A 22,812-nucleotide genomic window follows, 5' to 3' on the forward strand; every position below is an offset into this window, starting at 1 on the left:
GCCACAAATGTTGCATCAAATTATACCTATAACCAGCTTGTCAAAAGTGTATTCAACTTTAACAGATAATTATATAAACATAAATATAGACATGTATTATGATTGAACTAAAGAGTATCATCACATCCACCCACTAACAGATGGCACATAAAAGAATGACAAAAATATGTTTATTCACACTGTCAGTTATCTCATATAAAAATGTCACAGAACTTTGAATGAACCTTTAGGCAACACTTACTCTCAATATATAAAGCTGTCATTCACTTACTTTCTCTCTCTCAAGGGGTTTGTTCACCTTTCCAACTAACATATATCTGATCTCTTTGCCACCATAAAGAAGAAACACTTCAATACATATATCACCTTTTACTTTATATATCATTATATGAAGCAGACTTGAAGACTGTATTTTACTTTCTATAATATACTGTATATAAAGCAGATTTGAACAAAGACAGTTGAACTGGCAAAACTGCTAAACTTTTTTGACTATGAATGTTGACAATGACTGCAAGTGTATGGCTATGCCAACCTGCATACCATAGCACACCACCAGAATAGTCCCAGGCCAGCATGAAACAAATATATAGAGCAAATATGTATATCAAATTGTACCATCCTTATAAAGTCAGGGCAGCCTTACATCAAGGCATATTACCACCAGTATTGTCAGGCCAGCCTGAACCAAATATATGGAGCCAGGCCAGCTTGTATATCAAAGCATATTATGTATAGAGCCAGGCCAGTCAAAAGAAAAGCTTCCACTGTTCTATTAGGAAAGAGTAACACTTACATTTTTTAACACATTTAAGTTTTCTTTTGATTATTTGAATAAAGATTATTTACTCACAAAGAGATGTACAAGAAACATATTTAAATGTTCCATGACTTTCTAAAAGCTTTGGATTGCTGGTTGATACAATGACTTTAACCTTTTCTATCTGTATAGAGTAAAGGCATCACATCCTCCCACTAACAGATGGCACATAAAAGAATGACAAGAAAATGTTTATTCACACTGTCAGTTATCTCCTATAAAAATGTCACAGAACTTTGAATGAACCTTTAGGCAACACTTACTCTCAATATATAAAGTTGTCATTCACTTTCCCTCTCTGGAGGTTTGTTCAAGGAATGTTCAAGAAACGTTCCCATACATACTAGTAATATACATGTATTTTACTTTATATATAATTTATAATTATATAAAGGCTATTTGAACCTTAAACTTTCTATTTCTGGTAATTTCCATTCTTCACCTTGAGGAGTTTTCATATTATATATTTGAAATTGCTCAAAGTAATTAGCAGCACACAGTATTTTTGTCTGGCCTGATTGCAAAAATGATAAGGCTAGCCTGCCAATTTCTTGTAGATCATTGTCACAAGTTCACAATAAGTTAGCATTCCCAATTCCTGAATGTGAATAATGAATTGTATCACTGCTGTAGCTTAGTGAACTTAATAGACAAATTACAGTTTTAAACAAGTACTTCACACAGCATCAATTTTAAAATATATCTTATCTTATTGTAACTTAAAAGATATTCTAATGCTAACAGTGACTTGCCTATACCACCTGAATAAACTCAGGCCAGCTTACAAATCAAAGTATACTACAATAAGTAGAGAGCCAGGCCAGCCTGTATGTATAGTGTATGTAAGACTTAGTGTCAAGCTTTATTTGACCTCATTATTACTTACTTTATTACGTCACTATGTGGTTTTATGAAATATTATGAAAAATAGAAGTCGACTATGAATGAAATTCGATATAGTACCGCTTTTTGTTCTTCTATGAAAATTAACGCACATAATTTTGAAGAAATACAGCATTTTCATTGGATGACGAATAAAGCTGGACATATCAACAATAGAGAGCAAATCAAAGCATTTCACCAGTATATAGAGCCAGGCCAACCTAATATAATAATTATATATCATAGTAAACCACACCAATAAATCAAACCTCTCCAGACAAACACATCTCAGTAAGAATCAAACACTTTGTCTTTGCTCAAGTTTCTTATCCTATGACAATTATTATAAATAAAACAACTACTGTACATGGAGGTATAACAATAAACAGTAGACTTTGGATCAAAAATGTCATTTTGGAATTTAAAGATACTGTATGCATTATCAAAATGTAAAACATACAAATGGATATTATAATGCCAGCTTAATAAAACTGAAAAATGTGAAGTGTAATTATTTCCTTACCTTAGATCACCAATTTTTGGTGGCCTTTTCTTCTTGGCAAAGCATGGCCCCAAATCTGTATGGCTGCATAAGGCACTTACACCTGAAACGATAAAAAATCATGTCATACTTACAAATTTATTATCAAAGGGAGAAAAATCTTATAAGAACATAATTTTCATCAATACACAGTTGCTTCCCTTATGTAAATTAACATATCAATAACCAAGGGAATTAAATCCAGCTAAAATTTTCATTTTATTCATTAACAGTTAACTCCCTTGAACTTTTTTTTTTTGTTTTGTTTTTTTGGTTGTTTTTTTTTTTTTTTGTTTATTTATTATTTTTTTTTTTTTTTTTGTAAACTTAAAGTAAGATATAGAGGCATTTTAATACTGAAGACATCTTCAATACATTTGTTATAGGCATCATAAGAGGGAGTGCAGCAAAGTCTTGTGGCAAGCTTCATGATAAGATACTGGAAAAAAATTCAATGTATAAGTATAAAAATAAAATAGACCTATCACTGAAGGTGATTAATACCACCACCAGCAACTTTGACTTTTTGTAAAATAAGTGGTCTGAAGAAAAATTTGAACTGCGTACAAAGAGTTATTTCCATTAATTGCAATCCCAACCTTGGTCTTCATTATATAACTTTGCTATACACCAAGTTTGATTACAATATTCCTTACTCTAGTTATTGTCCCGAAACCATTTTCCTTTTTTTAGTAATGTTGCCATTGACCTTGACCCCAGGGGGTCAAAATGCAATACCAACCGGGGTCTTCATATAAGCTTGCAATAAACCAAGTTTGATTACAATATCTCAAGCCTAACTCTAGTTATTGTCCGGAAACCATTTTTCTATTTTTAGTAATGACCTTGACCCCAGGGGGTCAAAATGCAATGATAACCTGGGTCTCTACATAGGGTTGCTATACACCAAGTTTGATTACAATACCTCATCCCAAACTCTTGTAATTGTCTGGAAACCATGATGTGGATGGACCGACTGACAGACCGACAAGCTGACTCCTATATACACACCTTAACTTTGTTTGTGGGGGTATAATAAAGAAAAACAATCTTAATTTGCTGGAACCTTAAGTGATTTATCTCAGACCAGGCTCTGTACTGTTGCCTTTCCAACTTTAAACTTTCATTTTGGCATCCCCTAAATTGAAAAGGGATAGAGCCAAAAGGAAATAAGAAATTCACTAGCTAAAGGGTTACAAAATCATATGAAGGACAAACCTAGGGTGAATGTGTACTCATTAGGAATTCTTTATTAGAAAAGAGAAACGTAATACCATGTAAAAAGTATATATACACATGGTAAATAACATATTCACACATGGCAAAAATCATCTCTACCCATGGTAAAAAGCATCTATACACATGGTAAAAAGAATTCTTTTTCTCCAATCCCTGTGTTACTTTCATTACTTCCATCCACAAGAAGACAATCTAAAAACTTTAATTCTCATGTTCACAGCCACCTTTATGATCTAGTTTTAATGAACAATTATTTCCAGAATTGCAGAGGGATTTTGTTTAAGCTGAACAGACTTTCATTACATGATTACTTTTCAAAAACATTTTAATGTTTAATTTAAACCAAATACTCGAAAGAACTGAAAATCGATTCTTATGGTTTAAATTATTCTGACATTTTCATTGAATTCAATTTCTTCCTAATAAGAAAAGAAGACATTTCTTCCTAATAAGAAAAGAAGACATAAAAAAAACATCCAAAGATGTTAGTTTCATGGCAAATCTTCCTTAAGTTAATGAGAATTCATATTAATACTGTAAGCTATAAAAACCTGCTGAATTTGTTTTAAGGATTTCCACTGTCAGGTCCAAAAACCTAAAAACATAAAATTTTAACTTCCTACATAGATCAGCTGAGGTACTTAATACAGAAAGATGTGCAAAAGATGATTAAGAAATATACTCAGAAAAAAAAAAAAATCATATTTGTGTGGCTATTCCGAACCAGATTTGAGTAAAAAGCATCGCAACGCTTTTCAATTTTGCCTCATTTTTCACTATCGGAATGGGCGAACGATCTTAAATTTTTTCACAAGAGCTATTGGTCTAGACCTTCATCAAATGGAATATTGATATTGAAAAAATTATTTCCAGTCCCATCAAGTCCAAAAACCTCAGTGGAGTCCTTTAATAGATATGCCCAGTCAGTTTGTTAAAATTTTAAAGGATTTCATCATCAAAATACAAAATATTTAAGCTACCAACAGTATAGAGCCTGGTCAGACTGCACATATGACATACAGGCTTGACTTGTCCTAACCATTTTTCATCTAGTATTTTAAGTGTTAGCACCTATAAGAAGTCAAAACAAAGTTAATCTTATTATCTGAGAACTATAAATTATACTCAGATCAATTGTAAAAGCCTAAAATACAACAAGGCAATTTGCCTAGTTTATATAAGGCAGTGTTTGTTTGTGAGACAGTAACATAACTCCTATATCTTCTGCACACTTTGTCTATGCCTGACTTAAAAGGGAAATTGACTGTTATCAATGTCATATCACTGTCTTTCTTTCTTCTATGTTATAAACTAGAAATGTGTCCATAGGACACAGGTGCCCCCCAAACTCCACTGTTTTGTCAATCTTATGACTCTAGGTCAATTATTTTTAGGCTACATGTGCCACAAGTTGAAAATTAAAAATCTGTTATTAGGTAAAGGGCAAGAACTTTACAAATCCTGAATAAATCCACAAGCAAACCCCAAGGTGCATATTTAGTACAGTCACATGCTGAACAACATTCTTGATAATTTTACTTTCAGGCTTAAAGGTTGAGCTATGCATGAACAAGTTGAAAATTGCAAATTTATACTAAGTCAAGGGCAATAACTCTAACAAAACTGGGAAAAAATCCACATGCAAAATCCCAGGTGCATAGCTTTACAGTGATGTTGATCATTATTCCTGTAAAGTTGGTTGATTCTAACTCAAGCACTCAAGGAACAAATAACACAACATAATGAAATGGTTTTTACTAAGTCAAGGGCAATTACTCTACAAATGTACTGGATAAATCCAAAAGCGAAACCCAAGGTGCACAACTTCACATGCTGATCAACATTCCTGTAAAGTTTCATGACCCTATGTCAAATACTTTTTAAGCTACGTGTGACACAAGAAGAAAATTGCAAATTTTTACTAAGTCAAGGGCAATAACTCTGACAAAACAAATAAATTCACAAGCGAAACCCCAGGTGCACAACTTCACATGCTGATCAACATTCCTGTAAAGTTTCATGACCCTGTGTCAAATACTTTTTAAGCTATGTGTGACACAGGAAGAAAATTGCAAATTTTTACTAAGTCAAGGACAATAACTCTACAAATACTATATAAATCCACATGAAAATACCATGTGCACAACTACACATGCTCAAATCAACATTTCTGTAAAGTTTCATGACCCTAGGATGAATACTTTTTGATCTTCATGCGACACAAGAAGAAAATTGCAAATTTTTACTAAGTCAAGGGCAATAACTCTAACAAAGCAGAATAAATCCACAAGTGAAACCCCAGGTGCACAACTGTCAATGATATGCACATCTAGATTTGGTACTGATCATTCATGTAAAGTTTTGTTAAAATTGCAGCAGTAGTTTCTGAAAATAAGAGCGGACAAGTTTTGTGACAGACAGACATGCTAATTGGACAGAAACTTATGTGGCTACTCTACTGTTCTCTCTACATAAAGGAAAATAGCTGCATAAAAGCCTTACTGAATGTATTACATCAAATAGAATTGTTTTTCTAGCCACGTAAGTATCCAAATGTAAGCTCATTTGAACAAGACCCCCAGAGAGACCAAATTGAATTTGACCTTTTGGACTCAAATTACCATAAAATTGCTATAAATGAACAGATTTGTTTCATACTTGGACAAAACAACACAAATCACAACACAGAGATGTATGATAATCAAGTATGATCTTTACTGTCAAGGTCAAATATTAAACTTTTATAAATTTTTGTGATAAAAACATGCTGTTGTCTATTTATTACCAAAATATTCTTCCCCTGATGTGTTTGCCTGTGAAAAGAACAAAAAAGTTGAGCATGCCATGGCCCCTGCTTGTGGTAACTTTTGTCTAAAATTTGAACCAAACTGAGTAATTTTTTAAGATATCTGGTATGTTTGTTCCTTTAGCTTTTAAATGGGTATGTGATATTATTAAGGTCATGGTCACTTATTAGGCTAGAAATTGATTTTTCTATTTTTCTCTTAAAATAGGAATAGTTCATTAGTATAAAGGAAGATTCACTTGCTGTGTATGGAGTTAAAACTTCAAAGCTAAAAAATACTCATGCAGGTTTTGTCTTTAATCTAGAGGTTTTTCAGTTTACTTTTATGAGCTTACGGATTTACAGTATTTGCTTCAGACCATGTCAAGGTTTTACACTGTATCTGAATCAAAGCAAAAAAAATCAAAGTACTGAATGCACTGAATGTTTTTACATCACAAAAAAGCAAAATTTTTGAATCGTGACTAATGGCATAACAGTTCTTTTACCTGAGCCATTAAACCTGTTTATTCATTATAAACATTATTTTTTATTTGATAAAAAGCATCATAACAAAGACTCTGAACACTTTACAATTATAATGCTGCAGATAATTTGTGGAATTTCTTAGTTACAGTGTACAAAAATATTGAGTACAGAAGTATCAGATTTATTCTTTTAACAATAGATATTAATATAGCCACAATTTGTCAATTGATGCACAATGATTAAATACATTTTAGCCAACAACAGGAAGTGAAATGAGAGGAACCTTTCACCAGTGGTGTTAAGGGGGCAGCGTAGGCGTCCTCTTGTAGACCCAAGGCAGTGCATTGTTTGGGGACCAAGGGGCAAAGCCCCCTGAAGCTCCTATGATTTTGTTATTTTGAAGAACTGAAATCTTCAATCATCATGCATGTTTTGTCACTGATCATTCCAGCATTTCCCTCCATTTGAGAATGCAACTTCTGAGCATATGAAGTTGTGATCTGCAATCTGATTGGCTCTCATGCAGCTAGCAATGCTGAGTTAGCTACAGTTAACCAATCAAAGTTTTTAACTTTTGACCATGGAAGGAATATCAACCATAAGACAGAATGTTTGACTGCCACAATATATATTTTGATCTTCAATCTCAGTTTTGGTTATTTCAAAGCAATGTTCCAGAGTATATCACAAAATGTTAACAACTGACATATAACTAAATATACAATTACCAACTTTCATGATATAGACCTGATATATAAATTTAATGGTTTAGTTTAAAACATATTTATTTAAGCTCAATTGCGAAACAAGTTCTAACAACTTATATTAAACACCTTTAAGTCAGATTCCTGGAACTAACTAGTACTGGTGAAGAAACATGGTCGAGACCTGATTAGGGCTTGAACCCATGATCCCTGGGTTGAGAGGCAGACACCTTAATCACTAGATCACCACTCCCAACATAATTTAATATGCTTCTTAAAAGTAGCTGAAAGCTTTGTAAATAAGAAATTTTCCAAGAAACATCTCTGACATATAACCATATTGATTATCTTATTCACAATACTTAGACAATATTTTAACTTTATTAAGTATTCCCAGACCAGGTAATACAGTTAATGTAAATATTTTCTTACTTTTAACAATTTGAGATTTTCAGCAAACAGTTTCATGTTTCTTTAAAAGAGTAGACAATATTTTTTTGCTCTACTTAAAACCTGATATTTCTAAGGTGACAGCAGGTGGAATCTTCTGTCAGATTTTAATTACTTTTAAAGCTGTATGTTCCTTGACAAATGTGGTACAAACGTTCAAGAATGGTTATTTACAGTGACTTATATGAAAAGAAAGTTTGAGTGTTTAAAGACCAATTTAAGCCTTAAAAGGTCCATTATGCCCCAGAAATGCTCTTAATTTTCTTTTAAATTTTTAAAAGCTTTTTATTTTTGGTGTCCTTTTAAAGTTTCCAAAAAATTACTCATTGGTCAATAAGCTGTACCATCTTAAATTGCTTCTGTTTCCTTTTTTTGTAATTAGTACAATTAAAGTGATTTAGTTTCTTGTATGGAAGTCAAAATACTACTTTGTTTACATTTTACTACATTTTATGACAAATAATTTCACATTCAGTGCCATGTTCTTCAGGTGATAAGCATCTAACATGCTCTTCAACCATTTTTTAAATGTTATAAAACTCTTACCATAGTTAAAACTCATTCGTTTCTGAGTACTTAATAAATGTTTTCATTTCCATGTCACCTGCTATACTAGTAACACAGAGATCACTACTGTCCTAGGATGATAATTTGGTCTTAACGGTACATGGGAAAGTCCAAAAACGGAGTTATCTGGATTATTATCCGATATCGTAAAAGTAAACACTTGTATATACTATATAGTATTATTCTTACAAAATCGTTTGTGTATTACCGTTATGGCTCTGCCGGTAGATTGGAGTAATTGTAACTTTTAGTGTTTTGTACTCATAGGTTCGAACCCCACGTAGTGCCATTTTATAACCACGGTTTTTTCTTCTTACTCTGTTTTTTTATCATTTATTTTTTTTTTGTTTTCCTTTTTGTTTTCTTCTTATAAATATATATTTTATAGTATATATTTATTTTTGATTTCCATTCTATTTCTTTTTGTATTTTTTGATTGCAGTGTAATAAAATATTCGATCTCTTATTCATGTAATGTATATGAAAAAACCGGTCCAAAACTTGTTTTCTGAACAATTGACTGTTTAAGGTAGAAAAAAAAATGTGTCTTACCAGTAGTCGAACTTCTGCCTGTACTGGTAAAAGACATTACTGACACGTTGCTTTACCTACTGCGCTAACAAGACATATGATAACATGTAGTTATATTTTCATTTTTATAGGATGTGGCATTGATCTGCCTAACCTATTTTTCGCATTGTTATTGGTCTTTGTTATGTAAACAAAGGCTCAAGTTATCATCCTAGGACTGTCTGACTGTCCAGGCTAACATTTGGATACATTTGTGGCTATAGGAACAATAGGTTACTGTACTTTCTCTTTGATGTCATTAATCCAATAAGCTTTTAGGTGGCTACTTTTCTTCATGACATTGCCAAAAAGGAACAATAGAGAGAGAACATTATGAAGTAGCCATAGTATGGTGCACTGTCCTGTTATGACAGATTGTTGTTTGTCCAAGTAGACAGAGAATTCATTAATTTCAAATGTATTGTCAATAATAGCAATGATGCAGCAATAATCCAGCAAAATTCAATAATTTGACCTTCAATGTCAAGGACATTTATTAATAAAAGTGAAGTGCTGTCTCAATCTCATTAAAATCAGATCATCCTTTTTCGCTCTGTTACTCTTTACTTCCTAACGAAGAGTAGAGCAGCGACATTTAGGATATGATTTTAATGAGATTGGTTCTGTCTGGTCTACTTGAAGCAATGAAGGTCGTGTCAAAAGGGTTTAATTGTGTCCAAGTACTTAAACAATATATTAACAAACTAGACCTATCACTGAAGGTGATTAATACCCCCACCAGCAACTTTTACTTTTTGAAAAATAAGTAGTCTGAACAAACTATCAACTGACTGTACAAAGAAATATTTCAATTAATTGTAATCCCAACTGGGGTCTCCAAATAAGCTTGCTATACACCAAGTTTGATTACAATATCTCATTCCTAACTCCAGTTATTGTCCGGAAACCATTTTTCTATTCTTAGTAACACTGTAACGGTTATCTTGACCCCAGGGGGTCCAAATGCAATACAAACCCAGGTCTTCATATAAGCTTCCTATACACCAAGTTTGATTACAATATCTCATTCCTAATTTTAGTTATGGTCCAGAAACCATTTTTCTATTTTTAGTACCGGTGACCTTGACCAAGATCCCAGGTGGTCCAAAGGCAATACCAACCTATTGTCCAGTAACCATTTTTCTATTTTTAGTAACACTGACCTTGACTCCATGGGGTCCAAATGCAATACCAACCCAGGTCTTCATATAAGCTTGCTATACACCAAGTTTGATTACAATATCTCATTCCTAACTCTATTTATTGTCTGGAAACCATTTTTCTATTTTTAGTAACACTGTAACGGTGACCTAATGAACCCAGGGGGTCCAAATACAATACCAACCTGGGTCTTCATATAAGCTTACTATACACCAAGTTTGATTACAATATCTCATTCCTAACTTTAGTTATGGTCCGGAAACCGTTTTTCTATTTTTAGTAACGGTGACCTTGACCTTGAACCCAGATGGTCCAAAGGCAATACCAACCTGAGTCTCCACATAAGGTTGCTATATACCAAGTTTGATTACAATACCTCATTCCAAACTCTAGTTATCGCCCGTAAACCATGATGTGGACGGCCCGACGGACTGACCGACCGACCAACTGACCTACCGACAAGCTGACTCCTATATTCAACTAGAGGATGCTTTTGTAAAAAAGCGCATGTCTCCCCCACTGCTGAGAATAACTGTGAATGGAAACAGGAAAGGAGAAATTAACCAACGGTCACTGTGACCTTGACCTTTGAACTACTGACCCCAAAAACAATAGGGATCATCTGCTCAATAAGATCAATCATCCTATGAAGTTTGAGGTCTGTAGGTCTAAAGGAACTCTAGTTATCATCGGGAAATGAGAAATTGACCAACGGTCACTGTGACCTTGACCTTTGACCTACTGACCCCAAAAACAATAGGGATCATCAGCTCTATAAGACCAATCATCCTATGAAGTTTGAGGGCTGTAGGTCAAAAGGAACTCTAGTTATCATCCGGAAACGAGAAATTGACCAACGGTCACTGTGACCTTGACCTTTGAACTACTGACCCCAAAAACAATAGGGATCATCTGCTCAATAAGACCATTCATCCTATGAAGTTTGAGAGCTGTAGGTCAAAAGGAACTCTAGTTATCGTCCGGAAACGAAGAATGGACGGACTGACGGACTGACGGATGGACGGACTGACGGACTGACGGACGGACAGGGCAAAAACAATATGTCTCCCCCCGAGGTGGGGGAGACATAATGATATACCCCCCTAAACTTCTTTTGTGGGGGTATAATAAATAGATTATGAACAAAGTTAAATTTTTTATGGAACCAATGCCATGACAGTAACAATAGCTCAAATTCTTTTCTTGGAAAAAGTCAAGCTAACAGAAACATCACTGGCTTGCAGAAGGACTTAAAGCTAGCAATAGTGCTAGGCCCTGGGCTACTTAAGTTCCAGACTAATTACCTAGGTAACTGTCATTTTTGAAATCAAGCACTTGAAATCAAACAATCTCGAGTTGTCATCTGTATTAAAGCAGCAATTATTTGCACACTTTCATTGTGATAAAGTGCAAAACATTTATTCCAGATAGAAATTCTTTTGCACCCAGTCCTCCCTCCACTATCAACACAAATCATGATGAATAAGAGCACAGACAACAAGAATATTACCCAACATTCAACAATACCTGTGGGGAGAAACTCTTATAATCTTTCTATGTGATCAAATATCTGAAGTTGTTTATTTTTTAAAGGTTAAACTAAATGACAGAAATCCTGAAATATGCCTCATTTTCCTTCTCAGGAGACCTGTCAGATTATCCCCCCCCCCTACAAAAGTTCAAAGAGGATCAGATAAAAGTGATAGAAGTTCTCTGGTTCAAACCTTGTGAAAGGTATTTGAGAATAGACATGATTTTGTCATTTATTATTGATTCAGTGATTTAAATCAAGCTATTGATTAATTGCACTTTCCATGTAATTGCACCCACTGTTAATGCATTATCTCAAAAGATATAATGCTTTGATTACAGTTTCAGCACACAAATGATGTAGTAACTATGCTATCACTGAAGAGTCTGAGTATGTATACATGTAGATAATTTCCTGATTTTTACAATATTTATCTCCCTTGCTAAATGAGGCAACATAATACAAATACAAGCATTTTCAAACACGCTATAAATAAATTACAAGTTATAACCAATTATAGCAAAAAAACAACAACAAAAAACCCCAAAAAAACTGAAAACACAATACATATGTAGTTAATTTTCAAAGTCAAGGTCATTTCATAGTCAAGGTCAAGTTCAAACTTCTTAACCTTTTACCCCATGAGCATATTGCGAAAAATGGCTGTTATTATTGAAAAGCCTCCTGTTACAAGTTCAAACTGCTATGAAACTATGAAAAATACTTCGATACTGATGAAACTTGGCACAGATCTTGACTAGACCATAGCCTCTGTAACAGCATGCTCAATCATAAATTTCCTGTTACCATGGCAACGGGGGGACGTCTCAAAATTGCCACAAATCACTATTTTGCATCGTTTTTTTTCATCAAAACTGATTTCAAAGTGCTGTAACTTCTCAATAAATTGAGGTAGAGTAAAAGGCTTTTCAGCGTCGGTTACAAGTTACCCTAAGATCGACCTAAGGCCATTTTTAGCCTGTCACATGTCCAAAATTTTCTTGGCGATGAGGGGGACTCCGCCCCCCTTCAAACCCCCAAACAGAAGGGGGCACATCCCCCATCTGACAACCCCCTGATGTAACATTTGGATGGGGGACGGCGCCGAAAAAGTGGTCATTTTTTTAACAACATTTCTCAAACAAAAAATAGTGTTTGGGGCCTAAATAGGGAATTTTTTCACTGTTTGAGGCCTCAAAAGGAGGGGGGGGGGGCAAAAAGCCGTCGAAACACACTTATATAAGGGAAAAGGTTAAAGGTTAAAGGTTGAGACCAAGTATGAAGACAATCCATTCATTACAAAATTATAGCCAGTTATAGCTAAAATCTAACAAATTGTAATAATTTGGTATTCAAGAGCAAGGTCATTTATGAGTCAGGTTCAAAGTCAGTTCTTTGCCCTAACAGTGTTGTGTCAGAGTATGGAGACAATCTATTCATAAATGCAAAGTAATAGCCAGTATGTTGCATCTAAAAATGACGGTTATTTTAAATTTGACCCTAGAGGTCAAGGTCAGTGAAGGTAAAAACTTGAAGGTCTGGTCCAAAGGGTTGTTGTCGAGCTAACAATAACTTGTTCTTGAAAATAATTATACTAAGAGAAAGTGGCCACAAACCAATGAAGAAATTAGTGCCAATTAAGGTTTCCTCTGTATTATTTAGCTGTCTCAAGGGCCATAATCCCTGTATTAGCAATTATAATTGATTTTAACTGCATACAAAGATGTCACATTCATTTGGCTTTCAATTCTTCTTATAGTTAATTGCTGCATATAAGGTAAATTGTACTCTTTTTTTTTTTTTTCTTTTTATGAAAATCTTCTCCAGGATACCTAAAGAATGACCACCGAATTTATGGGACAATCCCTGATGTCCGGGACAATACAGCAGATAACAATAATACCGGTAATAGGTATAACAACTTCTAGGATACTGAGCCCTATAAGTTAAACATTTAAACTTCAGAAATGACTGATTCATTGCAGACCCAATCAATCAACATAGTCATTTTATAACTGATAAAATCTTATGTCACTTTACATCACAGACACACTATAGATCTTCTTTTAACTTAATTGACTTGAAATAATTTTTTCCAGCATAAAAAAAGTCTGGCAACACTTGTTTCTCTGAGAAAAATTAGAATGCATATCATGTCTTGTAACTATAGTAAAGTTTCTGGCATGACCTACATCTATAATTTATTTCAGCATCTCCTACCAATTTATAATCAATTACAAGTAGCTTGCCTGTTAAAAGGCAATCTAGCTGATTACGGACTTTCATGAAATACTTCAGAAGAAATCTAATTAAAAGACAATGCCTCACCTGCTCACATATCTTCATGATCAAAGGAAAACTATTTTTGTAATAAAGATAACAAAAACAGATATGTCTGAGGCATAAAATAATAATAATAATAAAGTTGGTGATAATAAAGGTAATGATGATGACAGTGATGATGGAAATGATGATGATTATTATGCTTGTGGTGAGGATGATAATAACTTAATTATAGTATTAAATTAAAGAGCACCACATGCACTAACACTTAACCCAATAACCAATTTTTATCAATATTCAATCTTGAAAAAGGGACATGACTCCTAACAATATTGCTTTAAGAATAATGCCCCTAGTCTTATTATACTTAATAGGCAATTTTGACAAAATTCTAAGTTAAAAAAGGGGCACAACTCCAAAAATATAGCAATCAGACTTATGCCCCTTGTTTTACAAATGTGCCTAGTCAAGGTAAACAAGTAATCCAATTTTTTGTGTTTGATATCTTTTAAAATGTTTGAATAATGGGCTACATTTAAAGATTTTTGCACAACGAGGACTGTGAGACGCGACAGCATTCATAAACAGCAAGCTATCACTGATGATAATGATGATGACTCATTTCTAAGTACTTGTTGGTTCCAGGTGTGTCTATAAGCTATTTTGGCAAATGTCACACTGATACTGAAGATCAAAAACAATAATGCAATATATACTTATTGTATTTAAAGGTAGAGATGAAACACAAAAGGCTCCATCAATACACTACCCACTGGTCAACATTCTCACTAATGATCTTGAAAAATAAACATCTTTCATGGAAATATTTTTGATGAGGTTTAAAATATAATGATGCAGGAACCATAATAATTATGCACTTATTCATTCTTTCAGTTTGATGTATGCAATAAAATATATTGGTTCATTTACTTACCATAGTGCTCATTTCGGCCATTATAGACTAAGAATTGCACAATAATCTGCATTACTTTTGCATAATTCCTGCATGATTTTCTTATTCCTTTCAGTTTAAACATTATAATTTATTTAAACTCAATTTTGAAATAAGAACATTTTTTTTTTAAAAGATGAGCTAATAAGAAGATGACAATAAAGATTTTGTACATTTTCAACACAATCTATCAAGAAAGCTTATGTTGCTAGTCTACTTAACAACATGAATAAAATTCATTTAAATACTATTTCAAAAATTTCATAAACTTTCCAACATAACCATTGCTAAATGATTTTATAACTTCTGTCTGCCATAAATATGACAGACTTTTTTTTCCAAAGTAAAAATATGGAATATCAGCAAGAGAATAAAAATCTACAGGTTAATTGATGCAAAGAGTGACCTTTTAAATAATATATTGGACATAACATTAATGTGTTTTCAGGTGTTTTTTACAAGAAGATCTTCATACAAATTTAATTTCAATTTTAGGTCAGAGCTACATTTATTTTATTTACAGAAAGTGCAGCAGAAAAGAAAAAATTAACAGAAAAATTATGTTTTTACCTTTCTTAATCTCGCCAACAGATGAAAATGCCTGAGTAGGAATCATTTTTTCCGCTTTTCTTTTTTTTTCCCTCCGATTTTACTTCTTTTTTTTTTAAAAATAATTCACACACACACAGACACACAAAATTCACTGAACTTCACTCATACTAGACAAGTTTCTCTTTAAAAGTTCACGCAACAAAACGTTCCAAATAAAATGAAAAAATTCCACGCTAAAACATTAAGCCTTTTGTTCCAAACGTATGATATTGCAAGGTATGTAGACGAAAGTTGCAAGTTTAATTCATCTCATAAGAAGTATTCATTAGCATCACTTTCAAGCTTTCAAATGTCACTGAGTATCGTTTATCTGTCTCCAGGAAAACAGTTACTTCGATGTCTCCCGTGTATACTATGGTTAGAAAATCGCCCCCAGATCTCCGTACAATTTTACAGGCATTTCAGATCACCTTACACTTTTCAGATTTTCAATATTGCTGAAAACTTTTGCTATTATAGCATTAACTATAAATCCATTTTTCCTCTTCAGAAAACCAGAATGATATTGAATTATCGCTCGCCTTAAAGGGGTTTTACTGTCGAGGAATATGTCAGCTGGGCTGAAGTGAATTGTATATAATATATATCATTCTAAATTGTTTATTTCTAAGAAAATTCTGTATAGAATTACTTCATCACATTGGAAGTCAGTGAAATAGTCTAGACAATTGTCCATTAGACACAGCTGTCCCCATAATATTGGTTTTTAAGTTGGGCAATATTTGGATAAGTTAAGCATTATCTTTTTTAATGGTTTTGAAACAATGCTATCATGCAATAGATAGTTACCGATTTCAACAATATTTACCTCCCTTGCCAAAAGTGGCAGCATGATTTTGGAGGGAAAATATTATAATAGCACCAATATGTAGTAATAATAATAATAATAATCATAATAATCATAATAATCATAGTAATAATAATGTAACAGATTATTATCAGTTTTCATGAAGATATTAGAATACGTTAGATTTTTCTCTTATCCCCAAGGGAGGGCAACAATTGCAAGGAGAAAAGCTGCTGCATCTATATTGACTTTTGACCAAATACTCAGTAATGAAATGGCTTTTGAAAAAATATATTGCATGCAATATCTGCAATTAAGAATTCATTAGAAAAATGGTATATTTCTAGGTTTTTTTAAGTTTTACATTGTATTTCCTATTGTGACCCAGACCATTGGAATTATTGTCTTGCACTGGACTTACCATCTACTTACTGTGGAAATGAATGCAAGTAAATCATACCAGCAGAAAGTATGAAATACATTTGTCCTTGGGGCCTATGTCCTGTATGTGACACACTGTCTACTTATGATGGTTGTATGAATCAATTTCATTTGAAATCCCATCATGCATGCCAAAGTTAAGAACCATGCAGATATGACACAACACAGCATTTAGGACACAACATTTAGGAATGGATACATGCACTAACAGACAGATTGATGGATGGATGGACATGAGCAAGTAAAAATACCCCAATGATTAATAGCAGGTGTGAAACTGTAAATTAAGCCCAAATTTGATTTTTTTTTGTTTGTTTGTTTCATTTTACGCCTTTTCCCAACAGTATTTCAGTCATATAGGCGGGTAGTTTCCTAACCATCGTTCCTGGAGAGTTACACCAGTACTAGACAACCTTCCTCCGTGCTAAACTACCAAAGCATCTCCCGGGAATCGAACCCACGCCAGAGAGGTAACTGGATTAGAAGTCATCGACTCTAACCCCTCAACCACGGAGACGGTGACTCAATGACTTCATCTATACACTTGAATTTAGAGTATTAGAAATTTCTCAGCTATATAAATCTGCTGGTACAACCAAATATTTTTTTGTGGTGAACGTTGCATTATAATTATTTTTATTCCAGTTAAAGTGGAAAAACCCATCTTTGCTGTCAGTTCCGAACGACATTGAGACTATTCAATGCTGGTCAAGTCCATGGTGTATTTAGAATTCTTTAAGCATACAATACACAAATATAAAGCCAATACAAACTTGTTTGAACAGAACAGCAAAAAATTTTAAATGAGACTTCTTCCATTAATCTTAAATTACATTTATTGGCAGATTATGTGAGATGTTGGACTAATTGTGAAAAAAAAAATGTGCGTTGGTTGTGAACACAAAACAATAACCATCTCATAATACCTGAAGAATCTCATGGAATATTTATATTAGGGGTGTGGATCGTCGGATAAGTGACGATCCGATCCGATCCACGATTCAGCACTAACGATTCACAAATCGAACCACAAATCTTTTGTTATCAAGACACCCATAAAAACATGTACATTAGTTCTTAAAACATGTTTATTTAAAGAAAAAAAAACAATACTAAACATTAAACATATATGCAACCAGGTTTATGTTTTTATTCTTTGGATGAGTATTTTTCTTTTGTTTTTTGAAACCAATTACTTCCTAGCTTGGCATCATGGTACATGGTCTTTAACTGGCAAATTCTTAATTGTATTTAGGTTAACTCCCCATAATTTATACTCAAATCGTATTTTTCTCGACTTTTAGTGTGTGAGAAACCGTAAATGTATATAAACAAATAAGATCGCGATCCACAATCTCTGGGCTTACGAATATTCAAACTCAATTTTTCACTTTGATTCGTGATTATCCGAGTATTCGGATACTCGCCCCAGCCCTATATAAATAATGGAACCTTTATCTCTTCTCTAATAAATACAAATAGTTTCCATTGAAAATGAATGAGAAGATTAACAAAGTTGTCGTAAAATCAGATGATTTGCCCTAATGGCCCAGTTCCATGCCTATGACCCTAAAGCCAATAATAATTGAAATAACAATTAACACCGCGGCATTACAAAACTCACTTTTATTTGTTACTTTATGTTGATAAATGTCAGAAAAGCAAGAACAAACCCTAAGCAATCTCATTCCAGACAGTACCTGTTGTTTAAAGCAACAAAAACCCATCATAAAATTTTTAACAGTCTTCACAAGTGACTAATAAAACAGAGAGAGACTGCAGTGTCATAAACACAAGAATCAAAGATTTATGTTGACATCTAAGCTATGTCTGTGTTTCATGACACTGTTCATGTTTATTTTACGAAAAACTGGAATCCCCTGGGTGAAAATGCAACACAAGAAATTATTGTTGTATTAGATGAAAAACATCAAATCAACATTGTTTGTTTGTTTGTTTATATGTTTTTATACACATGTTTTGATCATATCTCACATGTCGGTCAACTAGACCAAATTCCTTGGACTAACTGATCAGTAATTACCAATTTCTCCTATAGTAACTTATCCCACATGATTTTTGAATCAGCAGTGAGAAACTAACAACCATACAAAGGAGTCATTTAAAATGACCATTAGATCAATTGTCAGTGACAAATTGCTCCCACACCCAAGGATCAAACCAGTGACCCCTGGATCATATTCAACTAATGTATAAATTCAATGATCATCACTTGAATGACTAAGGACCAACCAGTACTGGTGTTACACAAAAAGATGCAATTATGACAATAACTGGGTTTCAATATTAGCCATGCTACAAATAGGTTAACAAATACTTGAACTTTTATGCCATCTGCAACATGCTGGTCATACTTGTATAAAGAAGGGGTAACAGTACACAAATTAACTATTTATCATAGTTTTTCAGCAAAACAAGTAGCCTGTACCCTGGTACAGCACAGCAATTTCCTTATCAAGGAAGATAACTGTCAGCAGTGATGGCATCTTCAAGTTATCATAACATGTCATTGGTGACAATAATGTCAAAAATGTCAAATTGTGGATAAACTTTGTGTTTAATATATATAGTTACTTCAAAGTATGTCCGGCCTAGCTTAAGCAATTTACAGTTTTTATGAGTTGTAATGAAGTTATATCATGGTTCATTTTGTTTTTTGTTTTTCAACAGATGAACACCATGATACACAAAACATCATAGGCCTTCCATCCTGTATTATTAGTATGGAACCACCTGTTAATGCTGTATAGTGTATACCAAATATCAAAAGGCTGCTATAAGTAGTTGCTCAGAAAAATGATACGAAAATTTCCTACATTGACCATGATTGTCGAAAATTTAACTAAGTCAGTAAACAGGAAGTGGATGTGCAACAGATCTTATATTGAATCCCACGGTATACATTGACCATGTGTTAATGCTGTATATCAATTATCAACAGGCTGTGAAAAGTAGTTGCTGAGAAAACCGTTGAAAAAATCTTTTCCCCGCCCATCCGCCGCTTGCCAGCCAGTCCGCCTGCAACCTGACATTCACAATACAATAACCTGTGTTTGCTCCTGTGCAACCCTGCCAAAAATCAAAGCATGGCAGAAAATAGTCAATGCTGAATATGGATAAATAATAAATGATAAATAAACAACCATGGTCTCGCAAACTTTGAAATTCAATTATCATAGAATGTCCATTGCAGCTCAGACTTTTCACACGCCATAAAACATTTATCTAATTTTCAGATTATATTTACTAGGAAATTGAAATTTTCTGTCCATACCAGTGGGAATAGCCATTATTTTCTGTAGCAAAACACATCTAAATTACCATTTTGCTATCAGTTCAGGATAAGACGTGTAACATTTGACAGAAAGTTTGCCTCCAAATGGCCAATAATGGACCTATTACTGACAATTAACCATTAGCAATACATTATGTTTTCCATTTCTCTAATGAAAAAATGCAAAAAGGCTAACAAAAGGTCAAATTCGAATTATATGATTTTTTTAATTTTTGTTTTTGTTTTTGAAAATACAAAAGATTTCACGAAGTGATAAGACATTATTATACACTTGCAATGATGCAAAATGCCTCCATGCACATTTAACAAATTTCAACAGTGATTACATTATTATGTCGTATCTATTAATTACTGCAAATGTTAAATAAAAAATTTAATCCATAAATGTATCCATAGGACATAAATGATGGACACACAGATGCCCCCATATTCCAGTGCTGTGACAGATGGATAAACAAGGTCAAATCTACTAGTATATGTCTCCTACTAAAGCAGTTGGGGCATAAAAAATGTCCACATTTATTGCAAAAACCTGTCAAAAAATCTTATCAAATTCAAAACTGATGTGTTACATAAAATGTAATGTCAAATTTACATTATTTACTTTTTTTAGCACTTGTCTTCATTATGTTTCCAAAACTAGAAAACATTTATTTATTGTTATACAATACTTGATCACTTCTATCAGCAGTTTCATCAAAATCTTCTCAATACATGTAGTTAGGGAGAAGTTATCAATAAGCATTTCTTCTATTTTTAGCTCTGGTAACTATCTAAAATTGACCAATTCCACCTAATTTGGTATAATTCTTCTCAAGAATCATTCCTATTGAGTTTTAATTGGTCCATTAATGATGTTGCATAATAGTTGTTTCTATGATTTAAGCATTAGTAAATATTGATTTGCTCCAATGATTGAAAGATTTTACCAATCTTGAAACAATACCACCCAGGTATCCTTCTCTTCAAATTTCATCAAAGTCTACCATAGGCTTTGGGAATTGTTGCTTAAAGCTTTACTGTCTAGCTATTCCGGCAGTTTAGTTCAGCATATGAAGGGAACAACTATTATAATTGTTCAGTATGCAATGTCATTAACTTTCTTTTATATTTTTGTAACTTAGGTGGCAAATGATATTGCTCTATAGACCTAAACAAAGAAGCTATTTTGATAATTATTACCACTTAAAGACCTTTCCTGTCAAAGTCTGTCAAAGGGTGAAAAGGGCACGTCATTTTTATGTTTTTTCTTAATTCTTATAACTGCCTACACAAACTTTGGATTTCTCTTGTACAAGGGACATGCTGATAAAATGTATTCATTGAATACTTAGCCAAGAAGTTAATTACCTACATGTACACAATGTTTATTTTGTTATTTTCTTGACCATTTCAGTATAAATTCCTGTAAAATTTCATTAAAATTGGCCAAATAGTTTAGGGAAAAAACGAAGATTTAAATAAAAATTGACCAGGTTGCACAATTGAAAATTTTAACTCACTAGTGATTACAAATCCTATCCTGAGAGCATAGTAATTAAACAAAACTCAAAAGTATTCAGGTCATATGGCATACAAGAACAGAATGAAAAGGAGTTTTGTAAAAGAAATTTGTGGCCATCTTCCTAAAAATTTGCTAACCGGATAAAAGTATACATTTAATCTTAGAATTCCTTTTTTATTGTTTAGAAATGTTGAACATGTGGTATTTAACAATGTTTTAATAACTGATTTAGAGCATGTAAGACGTTTTACAACTGAAAAAGTAGAAGTGAATGTTTAGTTATAAGTCATAAAGGTACTAGCAAAATGTAAACAAAATAGTACTTTGATTTCCAAACAAAATACATGTACTTATTCCCTATAATAATACCAATTGCCAACCAAGCAAAGAAAGCAAAAGATAGTTCATCTATGTGGTTAATGAGTATTTTGTTTTGAAACTACCAAAAATAAAAAGTTTTAATGAGAAATAAAAATAAAAGCATTTATGAGGCATAATGGTTCTTTAAATAACAAGAGCACCGCTGGTAGGCGGAGCATTATATGCCCGAAAGTGTTTTTTTTTTTTTTTAGTAAGGATGAAGCATTTGTAAGACATGAGAATTAAATAAAGTATTACGTCCTTCAATTAGCAATCCTCCTATGAAGTTTGAATATTGTGGGCAAAATGGAACTTAAGTATAAATGCTCTGGAAACTGTTTTAAGTTTTAAGGTAATAGTGACCTTGAACTTTGACATTGTGATCCCAAAATCAATAGGGGTCTTCTACCCAAAATGGACAATCATCCTATGAAGTTTGAACACTGTGGGTCAAATGGAATTTTAGTTATGTTCTAAAAAATTGATTTCAATTTTAAAGTAATAGTGACCTTGACCTTTGACCTTGTGACCCTTAAAATCAATAGGGGTCTTCTACCCAATATGAGCAATCATCCTATTATGTTTGAATATTGTGGGCCAAATGGAATTTAAGTTATGCTCCGCAAACTGTTTTCAGTTTTAAAGTAATAATGACCTTGACCTTTGACCTTGTGACCCCAAAATCAATAGGGGTCTTCTACCAAATATGGACAATCATCCTATGAAGTTTAAACACTGTGGGCCAAATGGAACTTAAGTTATGCTCTGGAAACTGTTTTCAGTTTTAAGATAATAATGACCTTGACCTTTGACCTTGT

At 33.1% G+C, this 22,812-nt stretch overlaps 1 protein-coding gene across 1 annotated transcript in view; it reads right to left on the bottom strand.

Moving 5' to 3' along the window:
* LOC132728279 (calcium/calmodulin-dependent protein kinase kinase 1-like) overlaps window positions 1-22,812 on the bottom strand; it is a 130,813-nt gene that overhangs the window by 80,382 nt on the left and 27,619 nt on the right. Inside the window, exon 3 of the mRNA XM_060713896.1 lies at window positions 2,226-2,307. Within this exon, the coding sequence (XP_060569879.1) occupies window positions 2,226-2,307 (82 nt within the window). The remainder of the gene's footprint in view (window positions 1-2,225; window positions 2,308-22,812) is intronic.

The sequence above is a fragment of the Ruditapes philippinarum genome, unplaced genomic scaffold (assembly GCF_026571515.1).
Source record: "Ruditapes philippinarum isolate M1 unplaced genomic scaffold, ASM2657151v2 ctg693_1_1_1_1, whole genome shotgun sequence".
NCBI lineage: Eukaryota > Metazoa > Mollusca > Bivalvia > Venerida > Veneridae > Ruditapes > Ruditapes philippinarum.